Below are 17,197 nucleotides of genomic sequence, written 5' to 3' on the forward strand. Positions count from 1 at the left end.
CATTTATTATTGGCATGGGGTGTAAAGTGAACTGTTGACTTAAATAATGAATAGTAACTGATTATAGGATTGATGTTTAATATTTCTTTTAATTATGTACTCATTTATTTTGATTTTAAATTTTATTATTCCCCCTATATCCACGTCTAATGGACAAAACTGATTTTATCCAAGAAGGTTTTAACCGGTTTTATCCATGGTTAAAACCACCACTGGCTGAAACTGTAACAGCCCTGCAATCCCATGGATGTTAAATATCATGCATGATCTCGTAGGTTTTGGGAATGAAAAATAATTTACCCTTATAATGCCATGCTTAGCATAAAAATTGTATCTGCAGCCAAACTCAAAACTGCTTTTTCAAGTTCTACGTCTTCATATATTTGATTCAAATTCTACTTTTAGATTTTTTTTTCTTTTTTTTCAATACTTCCCATTTACAAATGACCATAAAACATTGTATGTAGGTAAAATATGTTATTAAGGAACACCTTGTGACAATAACTCAATTTCGATTTAAAAAAATATGGATGCAACTTTTATCTAATTTAGCACAGCAGTATGCAGAAACAGCATTACTAAGCCCTAAAAATTTAGGACCAATTCAAAGAATTATATGAAAAATAAGGGCAATTTTAAGCATTCCAGAATTTCTCTAGGTTTAAATATGTTCCCACTACTTAACACGACATGAAAAAAAGCATCATTTTGACCCTTTGAAACAGTGCATACAAATAGACAAATAATATAGTGCAACAAATATGCAAAAAATATGACGCAAAAGGAAAAGTTACTTAAATTGACTTGATTTATTGTAACTTATATTGCATTTATTAAATGGTGCAATTAAAAAATATCTGTAAATGTAATGTTACTAAATAACTATATCAGCTTCATTGTTAAACATAACTGTTTGCCTTTTTTTCAATATGATTCACTCTATCTTAAAAATCCTTTATGATACTTTAAATTGATGAAATTTTAGACCTATAAGTTAATAATTAAGTAATGGTGTCCAGCTAGAAATTCCTTGATAATTGAACATTAAAAGCCTGAAAGCAGAATTTTTTTCAGTAGTCTGCGACATAGGTAAATACCCCAAAAATAGTCTGCAAGATGAAGACATTAGATCAGCGGTTCCCAACCTTTTTCTCTTTGCGAACCCCTTGGAACAGGCAAAAAAGTTCGCGAACCCCCTGATGTTGAAATTAGTAACATGTAAGAAACAATAAAAAAACAGCATGTTTGCTTTCCATTTTTTGCAGCATTTGATTGCAATAAACAAAAATATAATTGTAAAATATCATTAAGTGCAAACATTAATAAAAAGTTAAAACTACATCTACAAGAAAAATTATAAACAAGAAGTTTTATAAACCAACTATTTTTTTTAAGCATACTTTAAATTGGGGAAAAAATCCTTAATGCGATATTTGTGGCTGTTTGACGGAACAAAGAAACTGAAATTTTGGTTCAATGTCTGACAGTTTGAGTCTTAAATCAGGCTCTGCATTCAATCTGCTTCGGTATTTATCTTTGAGATAAGTATAGGAGGAAAATCCTTTCTCGCACAGATATGTTGTATACAAAATGGTAATAAAATTCGAATTGCTTTTTTGGACAAAACAGTATAGTCATTTCTTACACTGAGCCAGAAGTCAATTAACGAGAGCTCTTTAAAGGTAGTTTTCAATGAATTATCACAGGATAACTCGATGAGCATTTCCTTTTCAGGTAATGTCAGGGTGTTCTCTAAGCATGGATTTCCTTCAAAAGGATTGCGTATCCAGTTGTTTGAGAGAGGGACGTTACGCCTATTAGGAAAATACTCGTCAAAAGTTAGTTCGAGATGTTGCAGATGTTCGCATACATTTCTTTTAACGCTTTCATCAAGTTTCATTGAGTTTTCTGATAAAAAACTACTAAGAGAAGTGAAACAAGAAAACTCACCCATTTCCAGGCATTGGATTCAGAAATTCAATTTTTTTACCATAGCTTCAATTTTATCATATACAACGAAAATATTAACAACTGCACCTTGCAAGGATAGATTTAATTCATTTAATTTTGAAAAGATGTCAGCTAAATATGCAAGCCTTTGCATCCAAAGAGGATCGAATATGCAAGTGGACAAGTGAAATGGATGATCAACAAAAAATGCTTGGACTTCTGACTTCAATTCAAATAAGCGTGTCAAAATTTTGCCACGGGAAAGCCATCTAACTTCTGTGTGAAGAAGTAAAGTAACATGAAGGCTTCTCAATTCCTCACAAAGCGCGTGAAATAGACGGCAGTTTGTGGCACGTGATTTTATGAAATTTACAATTTTTACCGCATCATTCAAAGTAGCGGATAATTCTGCGGGAATACGCTTACATGCTAATGCTTGTCTATGAGTGTAGCAATGAGTCCATTCAATTTTCTCGTTGATCTTCTTTACTCGCACCACAAAGCCAACAAATTTTCCTGTCATTGATTTTGCACCATCCGTGCACACACCCACACACAAAGACCAATCTATTCCATTTTCTTCAAAGTAACTGTTGACCAGTTCGAAAATTGCTTCTCCAGTTGTGTTGGTTTTCAAAGGTTTTGCAAATAGTACATCTTCTTTAATTGTATCGTTAAAAATATACCTAACATAGACAAGTAATATTGCAGCGTTTGCTACATCAGTCGACTCATCAAGCTGGATCGCAAAATTATTCTCTTTTATTCTATTCACAAGTTCTTTCTCCACATTACTTGACAAATCAGTAATTCTGCGTGATACTGTGTTGTTTGATAGCGGAACCAGGTCAATTTTTTTTTGCTGACTTTTCTCCCAGCATACACTTAACAATATCTTTAGCACACGGTCCAATTAAATTTTCTGCAATTGTATGTGGCTGTCCAGATCTTGCAATTCTATAACTGACTCGATATGAAGCTTCAAGGGCCATTTTACTATCTTCGTTGGATTCTAACAGGAACGTAGAGACGCTACACTTTTTATTATATTCCAATTTTCTTTTAAAATATTCGATAGGTTTGTCCTTGTGTGTCAGATGCTTTGTTTCGAGGTGTCTTCTCAGAAGTGACGGTTTCAAACTGCTGTTCGCTAGAACTTCGTTGCAAAGAAGACAAAGCGGTCTAGGTTCAGACTCTTCTCCAGTAAAATAAAAGCCCATTTGTAAATAGTCACTGTCATATTTTCGCTTTTTTCCTTTTTTCTCCCCTAGTTCACTTTTCTGTTTAGTCGGGGAAGGCGGCAGTTCATTACAGCTATCTGTTTCAATATCCTGTGTTGATTCGAAAGTTACTGCTGATGTTGAGGGTTGATCGATTGACTGCTTGTCCATTTGTCGCTCAACCAAACTACCAGTTTTCAACCATCGATCCATAACAGCAGAAAGTTATTAAATCATAAAAATTACCAACACGATTATAACTTCACAAACAGAGTAGCAAGTTCACGTAGCAAAACCAATTGCAAACAAAATCACTTGTTTTCAAGCATCTCTAAAGTATCTCTAAATACGTCTGTTAACAACTATTTCCCCAGAACTATGAGCATGCTGATGTTATATATTTTTGAAAACGAACAGATGGGTAAAATCCAGTAATAAATTTTAAGTTTGGAGCCTTTTGCTGTCATGTCTGCTATTCGATGACTGAATTCGACGGAAATTCCCGAGTTATATTTCAACCAGATTAGAAATAATACCCCTATGATGCATTGTTTGAGAATTCTTTATTTTTTTCGACATATGTATATTATGTATATTGTTTGATTGACTCCACGCGATGGCGCCTTTTTAAGGTCATCGTGATCCCCGCCACAGCTTAATACAACGTTTCTGCATGGCGCCTCGCAATAAAGAAGGAAGGATATCTCTTTTTGTTGTCTATCGAAAAAAAATGAGAAAATTTCTTTTTAACCAAGATTATAAAACCGCTGAAAGATTTTTTTTTTTTTTTTTTTTTGAGCTTAATAAAAGAGTCTGGCGTGCTTTCAAATTAAAAAAAAATTTTTAGTAACTATGTGTGCAAATTGAATATTTTATAACTTTTTACCAAACTAGGAAAAATCCGCCATTGCACCGAAATTTTCGCGAACCCCCTTCCTGCACCTCGCGAACCCCTGGGGGTTCGCGAACCACCGGTTGGGAACCTCTGCATTAGATTAATCTCAAAATGCATAAAAATTAGTTACTAAACTTAAAAACCACAAGTACAAGCTGCCTATGGATTATATCCTTGAACTCAGAAAACAATACAAATCTTTATTTGCTGAAATTTAAGATGATTTTTCCTCAACAATTTCAGTTTTTTATTTTGCCCCAACTAAGAAAGTCTGCAGACTTTCTCAAGAATTTGACATGCACATCACAGCACCACTGTTTCTGCTACCGCAATCAAGAGTAAAATATACCTTTTGTGAACATGCAATTTGACGATGAAACTTGATCAGTGAAAGCAGTAAACACAAAAAGCCAATAAGCACAAAAAAAATTTAAGGTAATAAGGTAACAAATTAAGAAATAATAAGCAGGGAAAGGTAACTCCTTTAATTATTTTGTCTGAATTTCTCTTGAAGTATTCTACTTTTCACTTTTTAGAATCAGCCGAAATAGATCTTTTCACCTCTTTTTTTTAAATTAAAAAAATCTACTCTGAACATGAAGTTTACCACAGAGGTGTCTATCTCCCCCCCCCCCCCCCAATACCGAAAAAATATCCAAGAATGAGATTTCTCCAAAAAAGAAAAAAATGCCCCTGAAAATATCTCTAAAGATTTCAATGCCATATTCTGCACCATCCTGCCCTCCTAACCTCTCAATTGGGCTTAAGAACTACAAAAGCTCACATTGAAAATACTAATATACAACATCTATATTAGTTATGAAGAATGGTTTTCATGTAGTGTAAGTTTGTCTTCAAGCTAATAGGCTTTATATAATGTTTCAATATTTGGTGTTAATTTTACAAATCCCTGAACATTGAATATTTACTCATTGCAATATATCATGTTTTTAAAGCTGCACAAAAATTCTTCAATAATAAAAAAAAAAGAATTTGTCATCTTACCTTTTATAAAAGTTGATTTTGCATTTTCATCCAAAAAGTCTTCCCATCCGCCTTTTTCCAAGAAATTTTTATAAACAGTATCTGTTGTACTATTAGGTATCAACATATTTGGAGGAAAAGTATCATGGTTGCCAATTGATGGAAACACAGGGATACCAGGAAAACTGACTTTCAGTAACTCTGTTACGTTTTTTATTGCTTCAAAGATCAGATTCCATTCTGGGTTTTCCCCACTTGTGTGAGGAAGATTATCACTAAAAGTAGATCACAAAACAAAATTTAAATTATTAATACAAAATGATAAGGCCTGTTGATATTAATTTCAATTAAAAGCAAAAAATTAACGAAAATCATAAAAGATCATGTTGAAACGTGACCTTTTCAAAAATCCTGCTCCCAAAATCAAACCTGATACATTACACCAGTATGAAAACCTATTTTTTAATCTGATCACAACTCAATCTTACTTCAGAAAAACATGAAATTAAAATGATATCACACTTTGATGTCACCTTCGGACTGTGAAATTGTGACAAGGAGGAGGGAGAGAGTAACAAGAAGTGTAACATCACATTTTTGCAGAATCGAAACCATTTCTTTATAATAAAATATGGTTATGCCAAGCCTAAAAGAGAGATCCGTCAAAAATATTGAAGGAAATTAGATTTTTTTTAAATATATAGGAATTATTACGAAACTATTAGAATTTTTGAATAACATATCACAGGAAGTACTACTGCATTTTTCAAAAATGTAAATTAATTCAAGATTTGTTCATTCACATCACTGCTCTAGTTCAAGACATCTAAGAAATCTTTAAAAGTATGGTTTCAAAATTTTTAGACAGATGTACACAGTTATTCATACTTTACTTAGTAATGTAGCAAATTTATCTCTGGTGCTATTGTATTGTTTGTGATGTACTTAAGAAAAATTTCTACTCTTTACACTTGAGATGCACCGATTAATCAGCAATACCAATCGGCCATAATTGGCCACTTTGCTGATTGTTTGTAATTGGGCAAATTTTGTCGATTAATCAACAGAAATTTTTTTATTTTACATATGCCTTCAACAAGAAACTACTATGAATAAATTTAATAACTATAGATAAATGTAATTTTATGCAAACATAAGTAAAGTGTAACATGTAGTATGAAAGTACTGAGCAAAAAAAACAAAAACAGTGAAGCACCGTTTATACGTTTCTCTTTTATACATTTTTATCAATGATATGTTTTTTTTAAATTGGTCCTTGTGGAGTCTAATACACATTAAACTATACCTGTTATACATTTTTTCATTTGTACGCTTTTTTTACAGTCCGTTCAAAAATGTATAAACTGTGCTTCACTGTAATTGAAAACTGGATCAAAAAATACCAAATAATACCAAAACTGCATAAAACTGAATATAATAGCTAAAAAAAATTCCCCACAGCTGACATTCACCTATCAGTATCATGAATAATAAAATCTCAATCCTTTTAAGTCGTAATGCAAAAATATAAGCAGTTCAGCATTGTCAGGACATAAAACCTATTTCTTGCTGGTTCACACACTCATGTCTAGAATTAAGGTCACAAACGTAAAATCTGTGAAAACCGAAAACTATTCACTTTGTTGCCACGAAGTTTGGCACAGAGTTATATTCCAATGGAAGAAAGAACATAGAAACATAAAAACAATGAAAAGATTTTATTTGGCAATTCAGAAACAGGGTACATTAATTAAAAAGTGTTAAAATATAAATCAGAGAAAACATTTATCTTGGGAAAAGTCAGTCCAATTCCAATATGAAGTGTGACCACCATACACTGCTATACAAGCTTCACAATGAGCTTTCATACTGTTTATGAGGTTGTCAATAAATGCTTGGGGTAATTAAGTTGGTACATTCTCCCAAAAGTGCACATTAAACTCATCAAGGGCATAAGGAGGCGAGTTACTCTGGCTCTTCCTAGACTATCCCAAATATGTTCAATAGGATCGAGATCCAGAGACCTCAAAGGCCAGTCCCCCTACATTGAATATTCTTTTCCTCAACCTTATGATTTTCACTAAGAATAAATTTTATATTAAATGGTCACAAATATTTTTTTATTTAATTAAAAGTGCTCCTTAATTAGCCTACTGACTACAGGTTCTCCCAATTTTTAAAACAGTTTCATGTCTAGTTAACATAATGTAACTTTATTAACAATAACATGAAAGTTGGCTCAAAAAATTTTGAAATTATTTTGGGAAAATTAGTTAAATGTACAAAAACAAATCTTCTCTAAGATATAAACTATTTACTATTTTTAAAACCAAAATTGTAAAAGGAAAAAAAAACTTGGAGAAATCGATAGTATTAAAAATAAACATCGTGATCATTAATTGGCAATTGCCGATTAATCGGTAATCGGCTAATTTGTTTATCCGTGCATTCCTACTACATACATCTAAATTTCAAGGACTTTTTTTTTTTGACTGAAATAGTAGAACCTATATTTTTTTTGCTGATTTAGTACCACTTCTCTTTGATCATAATTTACTTTATAATATTTTTATATTGCTTGCGATTGGTTTTCGGGATATTTTTTCCCTTGAAATATTGCAATTTGAATCACTTTGCTCCTTTTTGCAGCATATTTTAAAAAAGATTTTATTTCTATTGGTATATTTTTATGTACCAAACTGTTATAGAATTTTGCTAACTTAAGTATTTTTTTTAAAAAATTTAGTGTTTTTTTATTTCTGTACAAAAAGTTTCCTAGTTTTTGATATTTTTGAATCTTATATTCATTTTTTTTTTCTTTTTTTTTTTTTGTGGTGGTATGTTGCATTAATACACATTACATTACACCACCTGATGGCAAAAAATGCATTGCCCAAAAGGACCTACGACTTGTATACTTGACTAAAGGAACATGTTGTACATGCAATTCTTGGCGACAGCACCAAAAAGTCGCCAAGAGTATATGACATTATCTCCAAGGCCAATCAATTTTTACTAGTGGGCTGTAAGGATCAGATTGACAATTGCAAATTGTCCACTTACATCCCTTTGCTTCTCAATGCCTCATATGATGAAATATTTCTATAATAAGTTTGCTTTATACAAGGAATGATTTTTGAGTCCTTCATGTACAAAAAAGTTGGCATCTAATGCATTGTTTTTAGTGATTCAAGAGTGCCCTATTTGAAGCTGCAGATTTGACAAATAATGCCGCTGATAGCTGTGATCATTTATTTAGCAACTTAAATCATTTTTTTTTTAAATAAATGGCTAATTTTTTTTTAAATGATTAAGAAAAAAGTCAGAGGAAGCAGTAAACCAAGATGATAACTTTTTGTATATCCAAAACAGTTTATTTTTAATTGCGTAATTATCTACACAATTCTTTCACTTTCATGAAAAGGCTTTTTATTTCCTTTAGATGAATACACATTGATGTTGCTATACTCTTGAAGACTCATTAAAATATCTGGTTTTCTGCATCATGTTGGCAATACTTCTAAAAAAAGGCTTATACATGCTCTGCTTTATGAAATATAATGTGTTCTGATTTGATGAAAAAAAAAGCATTCACATTGTTCAATTTTTTGCCAAGTTACATAGAATTAAAGTTTGTAAATGTCATATCTACAATGAGAACAATACTGTGGAATCCCCGTTTGCTCCTTCAGGCTATTGAACTTGCAGCTGAATTCAAAAGAAGTTTATGAGACATGAACTTCAATTAATGCCGAGATCAATATGTTGGATAAGGGATTGTTGAAGATATGTAGAAATATGAAAGTTTTGGCTTGAATATTTTACAAGCAGCACAGATCATGAATTAAGTACACTTTTTGGCAGCAGAAAAAGAAAGTCTTCCCTGTGCTTATTGGCCCCAAAATTTTTATAGCCAATTTCGAAGTGACTACTGTTAATGTGACTTCCTTAAAAATAATGGCATATATGGAAAATCCTTTACATTCTCAAAAAGAAGTGTTTGCTCTACAGCAATTTTCTTTGATTTTTTCTGACGCACTCACATTGAACATACCTGTTCTGTAGTAGAGGCTTCTGTTCTGCAACGTGCATTTAGTTTATGCAAGCGGGGGCCTGCACAGGGAAGGGGGAGAAGGGTCAACTTGTTGGCCCGGCCTGAAGGGGGCCCGAGATTTTTTAAATGAAGGGTGAAATATATGCAGAGAACTAGGGGTAAACAATAACAATATGGAGGAGGCTCGTAGAAGTCATTTGTGTTGGGCCCCAAAAATTTCTGTGCACACTCCTGTATGCAAGCTTAGTAGTAGAGTCGGATCCTGGCGAGGGATGCGTTCCAAGACTCCTCGCATAAGTCAAAATTTCGCGTTGTGGAAAAGTTGTCTATAAGATCTCTTTATTACCATACCCGATCATTTTAGAATTTTCAAATATCTTTTAAACTGTTTTAGACCATTTTTTAACTACATATTGAAGTTTCTTATATAAAGAGCTGAATTGCACCATATTTTTTAAAAAGCTGCATTATTCAAAATAAAATAACTGTTACGATGCACAAAATCAGTGGGAGAGAGAGACATAAAAATAAAAGAATGTGGTATGTAAAGTATGTAGCAATAATAAAACACTGCACTGTAAGAGTACTATACAGTAGATACAATAAGTTACATTTATAACTTAAAAATTAAAGATGATTTATGCTGCGCAATCTGATCGCCATTCTAATACATTTTTAAATATAGTAGCTTCGCATTTACTTTTATAACATTTACATCTATGGTAACACCCCTCTTTCAGGGTCTCTATAATCTACAATACAAGAGCATATTGCAATTTCATATTGTTTGCATTTTGCTTAAACACTACTCTGTAAGTTTCATATTAAAACTAAGGTCTGGACTTATAGAGATTGCCTTTCTCTTGACTTTTAATTATACGTATGAAAGATTCACTCATACCTAATTGTCATGCTACCTTTGATCCACTTTTTAGTTGATCACGTGTATCAAAAATCTTTACCTTTTCTTAAATTGTTGCAAACTTTCACTTTTTGTTTCTATCTTCAAACTTTAGATGAAACAGCGTGCCTAGGTGCCACAATATTTCATCACCTTTCATATTTAAAATAAATAAATGAAAAATGAGGAGAGGTGATATATATACACACTAATAAAGTGACGTTTATAGTACAGTGTGTGGAACTTGCTCAGTCAGTGATGCTGAAAGGATGAAAGTACATTTATGAAGGCAATGTTTAGTAGTCAATAACAAAGCCTAAACTTAGCATCATGATTCCTTTCCAAACATTTTCGTGTTGAAAGCGAGAAATTCACTTCAGCTCTAAATTTGGTTGTTCCTGAAAAACTCACGTTATTGCCATTTCGCGTAAGTTGGATCGTGTGGTAGCGGGAGTCGACTACATACTAATATTGGGCTTACAATTGAATTGTTATTAATAAGAACTAACCTTGCATACAGATACAAAATCTCAAAAATATTTGCTTATTAGGGCACAAACATAGTGTTTATAAAATTTACACTTACAATGAAAAGTACTTTTAGAAAATATAATACCTATCTTTTTACTTTGATATGAACTATTTGAATATACAATACTAAACAATGAATACATTTAATTCTTCTAAAAATACTTACCCAGTCCATAATACAAAATCAGGATGTGGTTCAATAATTTTCATTGAATTTATTGTTGCATTAACTAAATACAGTGGCGAGTCGCATAAGAAATTTCCATATAAGCCATTGTCAGGATGATCAGTATTATCATCATGGCACAGATCTAAAGGATTTCCAGTTCTGGAATAATTTTGATCCACGTGAATATCAGTAACATGCCAGAAAACACCTAAAGATGAAACATATTTTCCAATCAGTTCTTTAGTAAATATATGTAGAGAAAGCTTATAGCAGGTGTTATGGTAGTGACATGTAGCACATTTTCTGAAAAAAAATTTCCTATTTTCCGAAGAAATTTGACAAAAAGTTTACTTTTTTGTAGTAAATGATAAGTTATTTTTAAAATAATCAGTCTACTCTCCTGTAAACCAACATCAATATCTAACATCAGTTAATATTCTTTTCATTTGACTTAGGTTCTAAAATTATTTCAAATCATCTATATTTAGAAAATAATAGAAAAAGTAGCATAAGTAGCTTAGATCAAATTGTAAATTAGGGGACTCGAGATGAGGCGATTTTGGATCTAGTTTTCTGTGACGTAGGAAGTTCTTTTCAGGGGTTGTGTGTAGAGGATCATATTGGAGAGTGATCATAACAGCATTAGGTTTTAGACTGAATTTGAAGTGTGCAAAGTTGAAAATTTTGTGCTTGTGCCCAATTTCAGAAATACTGATTTTGTGGCACTTAGGCAGAGCTTGAAAGAGGTGTTTTCGTCAGGATTGGAAAATAGCGACGTAGATCAGCAGTAGACGGAATTTAAGGAAAAACTGGCAAAAACGGTTGGAGATTATGTTCCATTTAGGAAAAAAGGTGTTAGTACTAAAATTTGGCCCATGTAGTTCTCCAGGGAGATTAACGAAGCTCTAAATTATAAGCAAGCACCTTTTCATCAGTTTAAGGAAACTGGTCAGAGTGCAGATAGGCTACAATATTGTAAGGCAAGACGAAAGTTTAAGTATTTGGTGTGGATTTGGAAAAGGGAATTGGAGCATAGGCTAGCAGTTAACATTGATGGGAATCCTAAAAGATTTTTTGCTTACGCTAATTCTGGAAAAGCTCGAAATTGTCAAATTGAGACACTAGTTGATGAGTATGGAAATTTAATCCAAAATGATAGGGATATTGCAAATATTCTTAATAACTTTTTTTCCAGTGTGTTTAAGGATAACTGTATCTTAACAGTTGACACTAGCAAGACACAAGTTATTATGCAGCTTGAGTATTTTGTGTTTTCCAGGGAGGGGGTTCTATTTCATTTGGAAAAAATTAAAGCAACTAAAGCTCCGGGACCAGATAATATTTATCAAAAAGTTTTAGTTGAATGTACAGAATTAGTGGATGTTATTTCAAATATTTTTAATTCTTCTTATAACTCAGGAACAATGCCAGAGGACTGGAAACTGGATAACATAAAGCCGCTCTTCAAGAAAGGGTCTAAAGTTAATGCTGGGAATTATAGACCTGTAAGTCTGACTTCAGTGGTTTGTAAGATTTTTGAAACTTTGATCAAAATTAATATTATGAATTTCTTAGAGACTAATAGTCTGTTGACTATTTTGCAGTATGGGTTCAGGCAAAGTATAGGCGGATTTAGGACTGAGTTCCTGAGGGGGCAGGATTTTTTTTTTTTTTTTGAGCAACATTTTTATAGCTCCCCCCCCCCCCCCCCTACTCCCATGTTTTTGTCTATGCTTTACTTTTTTGTGTTGTTTTTATTAATGTGTGTTTTCATGTTGTCCTTTTTGAATTGACCTTAAGAGAGGGGGCTGATATCAAGAGAGTGACACAGGGCTCCCTTTTAAGTGGGAAATAGAATATCTCTAATTTTAGGAGCCCCGGGGGTTTCTCCCCCGGAAGAAATTTTGTAAAATGGATATAAAATTCTGCATTTTGAAGCCTTATAAAGGTTAATGGGACAGACAAAGAAAGTGATAACTAGATTATACAGTTGTACAGTATTGTTCAAACTTTGTAAGAAACAGCCATTTTAAGTTTGAAAGAAAAAATAAACTATAGATTTCTCATTACAACAACCTTTTTTTAATTATAAGAAATGCAGAAAATGAAAAGGAATAGAGGTAGTGTATGATTTTTTTTTCGGGCTAAACAGATTAACAATATGCAGTAAAAGTAAGATAAAAGCAATCAATGCTAAAGAATTTCCAAAATACTGCATTAGGGATTGAATATATAGCAAGATATGAAACTTGTGAGTCACAAAAATTTATTTCAAATAATATGTTACAAACGCAAGAACCATGATTTTTACATTTTTATTGCAGGATGTGGCAAGGACTGAATTTGACAAATTTTGGCATTCCTCTTCCATTTGTTAGAAATTTTAAAATTTAAGATTTGTAGCCACATGTTTCCAAACATTCAAAGTGTTCAAGCACTTGAAAATAAAATTAGTTTTTTCAACCAATTTTCATTTTTTAAGGAACGAATCATGCAATTTGTTTTTGGGAGTTAGGGACCCACTTCAAAGCATGGGCCCTAAGCAATAGCTTGTTTATCTTATAGGCAAATTCAGCCCTGTTTGTAATTCACTCTTACCTGCAGATTTTTGCTTGATTTTCTTGTAATTTTTACAAAAATTCCTCAGTTTTCACAATTAAAGGATTTTTACGATTTTACCAATCTTTGTTAGGGTTTTTTTAGATTTTTATACAATTTTACACAAATTTTCCAAAACTTTTGATGACTCAATTATTTAGATTTCAATAATGACAAGGACTGACTCACTTAGACTTAGATGATTATGACTTACCTTACTTTTTAAACAGTATTTATAAAGTAAGTAAAATAGTACTTTCCCACTAAGTAAAAAGATTCAATTAATCAGAATACTCAGATAACTGAAATTTATTCAGTTTGTGTTAGAATTAAATTTCTCTCTCTCAAAAAAAAGGCGGGGGGAACTATTTTTTAGAATCTCTCAAAAAGCCAATTAATCTACTAAGAACATAAATATTATGCACAAATCCGCTTTAAATGTGGACACAAATCATAACGAGTATATCGTTCTGTTAGCGCGAATGGGGGGGGGGGTCCTCCCCCATTTGCTTTAGGTTCTAATTTGTTAAAATAATCGTCAACCATTATTGAGTGTTGCAGCTTAATGTATAGCTTGTTTAGCCTATATTTTCATACACTTGCCCAAATGGTTTTCAGTCCAAAATAGTGAATTTAGACACATTTTCAGCATCCCAGTGACAGCTGCACTATTTGTATTTAATGTTAGTTTTTTTTTTTTTTTTTTTTTTTGTCTTTTTCTTTTCTCCCATCAGAAAAGGACATTCGCTATTCTCTTCATTTTCACTAAACTATTCAAAAAAGAAAAAAGTCATGATTTTTTTGTTTTAAGATTTTGGAAGATGTGTTGTTACTATATAAAGTCCTCTCAAAACTGGGGGGTATTGCCCTTATGCCCCCCCCCTATAAATCCACCCATGCTCTTCTAAACTATTCAAAAAAGAAAAAATGATTTTTTTTTTTTTTTGGAAAATGTGTTATTACTACATAAAGTTCTCCCAAAACTGGGGGAGCATTGCCCCCCTCTGCCCCCCCATAAATCCGCCCATGAGGCAGAGGCGACGAGTGGGGCTTATAAGTGTGGGAGCAAAATTTCTTTAGGAAGTTGAAGACTCTTTTAGGCTATTTTGAGTGAGGTGGGGGGGGTAGGGGTTTTGATGTTCTCTCACGTAAATGTTTTGGAATTGAAGTTTTAAAAACGTGGTTTTAATAGAGTTTTGTAAACGTTTCAGTAATGGAGAGGAGTTTCCAGAGCTGTACCCGTAATGTTTTTTTTTTTAAATAAAAGAGTCTAATAAAGAGCAATAATAATAAAAACGAAGAAGTTTGGACTGTCTTTGGTAATGTAAGAGTGAGGAAGACACTTTCCGAAAAAAAATCTTAAAATGATGTTTTAAAGTCACAAGTTAAAGCCATCTTTAGCAAGAGCAAGGGGTTCAGGGTACTTTCACAGAAATTTTTGCAAACTTTAAAAGTTTTTAAGTGTCTTTTAAAATGTTATTTCAGACTTCTCTTTCACTGACTTAAGGGGGAACGAAAGAATTTGGAGGTTCTCCCAGTATTTTTTTTTTTTTCTTTTTTTGAACTGATGAAATCCTAAGAACTCAAACTTGAACTTCCTTTGGGGATTTCAACTTAAAAAAGGCAGTTTTATGCTATTTAGGAGGATTCTCTTAGTGAATTTGTTTCCTCAAACAGGAGTCTTCATAATGAAAATTTAAGTCATCTTTGAATTTAAAAGAAGGAGAGAGTGCGCTCGGGCATTTTCTCCCAGAAAATTTTTAAAATTGAAATTTTAAACAATATTTGGTGATGTTAATGTTCGGGTAATCTCACCCATAATGTTTTGAAATTGAAATCTTAACAATGAGTCAATCTTAGACAAAAAAAAGTGCAGGGGGCGATTGCCCCCCCCCCCCTTCCCCTCCAATCATTGCCATTGGGATCAGGAAAGGTAAATGATGCGCTACTAATTTATTGCATTTCTACAACAAGGTTACCTTGGCTTTAGATAACAAAAAGTGTGTGGATGTTGTTTATATTGATTTTCAAAAAGCTTTTGATAAGGTACAGCATGTTGCTCTACTCAGCAAATTAGCTGATATAGGAATAGGAGGAAAAACTTTACACTGGGTTAGAAATTGGCTGAGTGGAAGGAAACAAAGGGTAGTTGTAAGGGGAAATTATTCTAAATGGAGTGATGTTTTAAGCAGGGTTCCTCAGGGTTCAATTTTAGGGCCTCTCTTGTTTATTATTTTTATGAATGACATCAACCAGAATATTTCTGGAAGCATGAATTGTTTTGCTGATGATGTAAAAGTTATGGGTATTGTAGAAAATGAAGAACAGGTAAAACAGCTTCAAGATGATTTAGATTATATTACTAAGTGGGCAGATAAGTGGGGTATGGCAGTTAATGTAAGGAAATGTCAAGTGCTACACTTAGGTCATGGAAATAAGTGTACAAATTATTGTTCAATTATTAGTCAGGCAGAAAATGTTATTGATCTTGGTATCTTAATAAATCAGGACTTCAAGTTTAATAAACAGTGCAGCATTGCAAGTAATAAAGCCAACAGAATGCTTGGGTTTATCAATAGATCTATTTCAAACAAATCTAAAAAGGTTCTTCTGCCTTTATATAGGAGTTTAGTAAGACCCCATTTGGAATATACTGTTCATTTTTGGTTGCCTTATCCAAGGAAAGATATTTGTGTATTGGAAAAGGTTCAAAGAAGGGTAACTAGACTAGTAAGGGGACTTTCAGATTTAGATTATGATATCAGACTTAATAGCTTAATATGTACAGCCTGGAGCAAAGGAGGATCAGAGGGGACATGATTCAGTTGTTTAAATTTATCAAAATGAATGATGTTAATGGATTAAATTTTTGCAGGGAAAGCAGGATGAGGGGTTATTGTTTTAAGCTACTCAAATCTCAGGCTAACCTGGAAATAAGGAAAAACTACTACTTTTGTAGGGTTGTGGGCTCTTGGAAGTTTACCGGAAGAGGTGGTAATGAGCAAGGGGGTGGATAGCTTTAAGAGGGCCATTGATCTTCATTGGCTAGGACCAGCCAAGCTGGGCCAAGAGCCTGTTGCTGGTCGTCACATTTGTATTTTTATTTGTATAATTACCGTCAACTCTACCGATATAAATATATGCCAATTCTGAAAATTTCATAAATTATTCAGGTTCTTGTTCTAATAAAAAAACGCTTATGCCCGAATTGCTCTTTGTATGCCCGAATTCGGTATAGTATATAATGATACTAATTCATTGACATTTCTAAATGTCCGTATAAGTTTTAGGGCAAATATTTTGAGTTTTTCTTTAGTTTGCGTGAGTGCCTTTTGCTACATTTAAACATTTAGCCTAAAAGAGATTCAGAATTAATTTTGAATAACTGATTAATTAAACTAAGCATTGAAATTGGTTGATTTTAATGTCAAGTTAATAATCTAGCAGTGCAACCCAATTAAGAAGTTGAAGAACTAAGTCGACTTTTCTTAATAATTTTGACGTACTTTGGTGGGATACTTGAGGAATTGCTGAGGAATTCCCAACAGCCCAAAAGAGCAGCAGAGAAAAAAAGGCTAAAATTTTGAAAGCCATTGGCAGTTTAGCAGGTGAGATTAATAAGAAGAATTAAAGCAACAATACATTATAAATATCTAAAACACCACACAGACATATTTACATTTCTTCTTCTTCTTCTTCTTCTTGACGGGTTTCTTTCTTTCTTTCTTTAGACGCCCAGGCGCAATAACCACATGGGAGATTAGAGACAGAGTCCCTACTCTCCAATACACATATTTAGTCCAGATGATGTGGAACATATCACACGCGAAATGGGAAGATTGGGCGCCGACTATTGGGCGCCGCATTTTGGGCGCCGGGAACTTTGGGCGCCGAG

The 17,197-nt window shown here is 32.9% G+C and overlaps 1 protein-coding gene across 1 annotated transcript in view; it reads right to left on the reverse strand.

Moving 5' to 3' along the window:
* The window catches only part of LOC129231281 (acid sphingomyelinase-like phosphodiesterase 3b), a 33,829-nt gene extending 16,846 nt beyond the window's left edge, over positions 1-16,983 (reverse strand). Inside the window, exons 1-3 of the mRNA XM_054865567.1 lie at positions 16,809-16,983; positions 10,702-10,912; positions 5,071-5,324 (exon numbers count right to left, since the gene is read on the reverse strand). Of these exons, the coding sequence (XP_054721542.1) occupies positions 5,071-5,324; positions 10,702-10,912; positions 16,809-16,896 (553 nt within the window). The 5' untranslated portion in view covers positions 16,897-16,983. The remainder of the gene's footprint in view (positions 1-5,070; positions 5,325-10,701; positions 10,913-16,808) is intronic.
* Positions 16,984-17,197: the final 214 nt, after the last annotated feature.

This window comes from Uloborus diversus, chromosome 10, assembly GCF_026930045.1.
Source record: "Uloborus diversus isolate 005 chromosome 10, Udiv.v.3.1, whole genome shotgun sequence".
NCBI lineage: Eukaryota > Metazoa > Arthropoda > Arachnida > Araneae > Uloboridae > Uloborus > Uloborus diversus.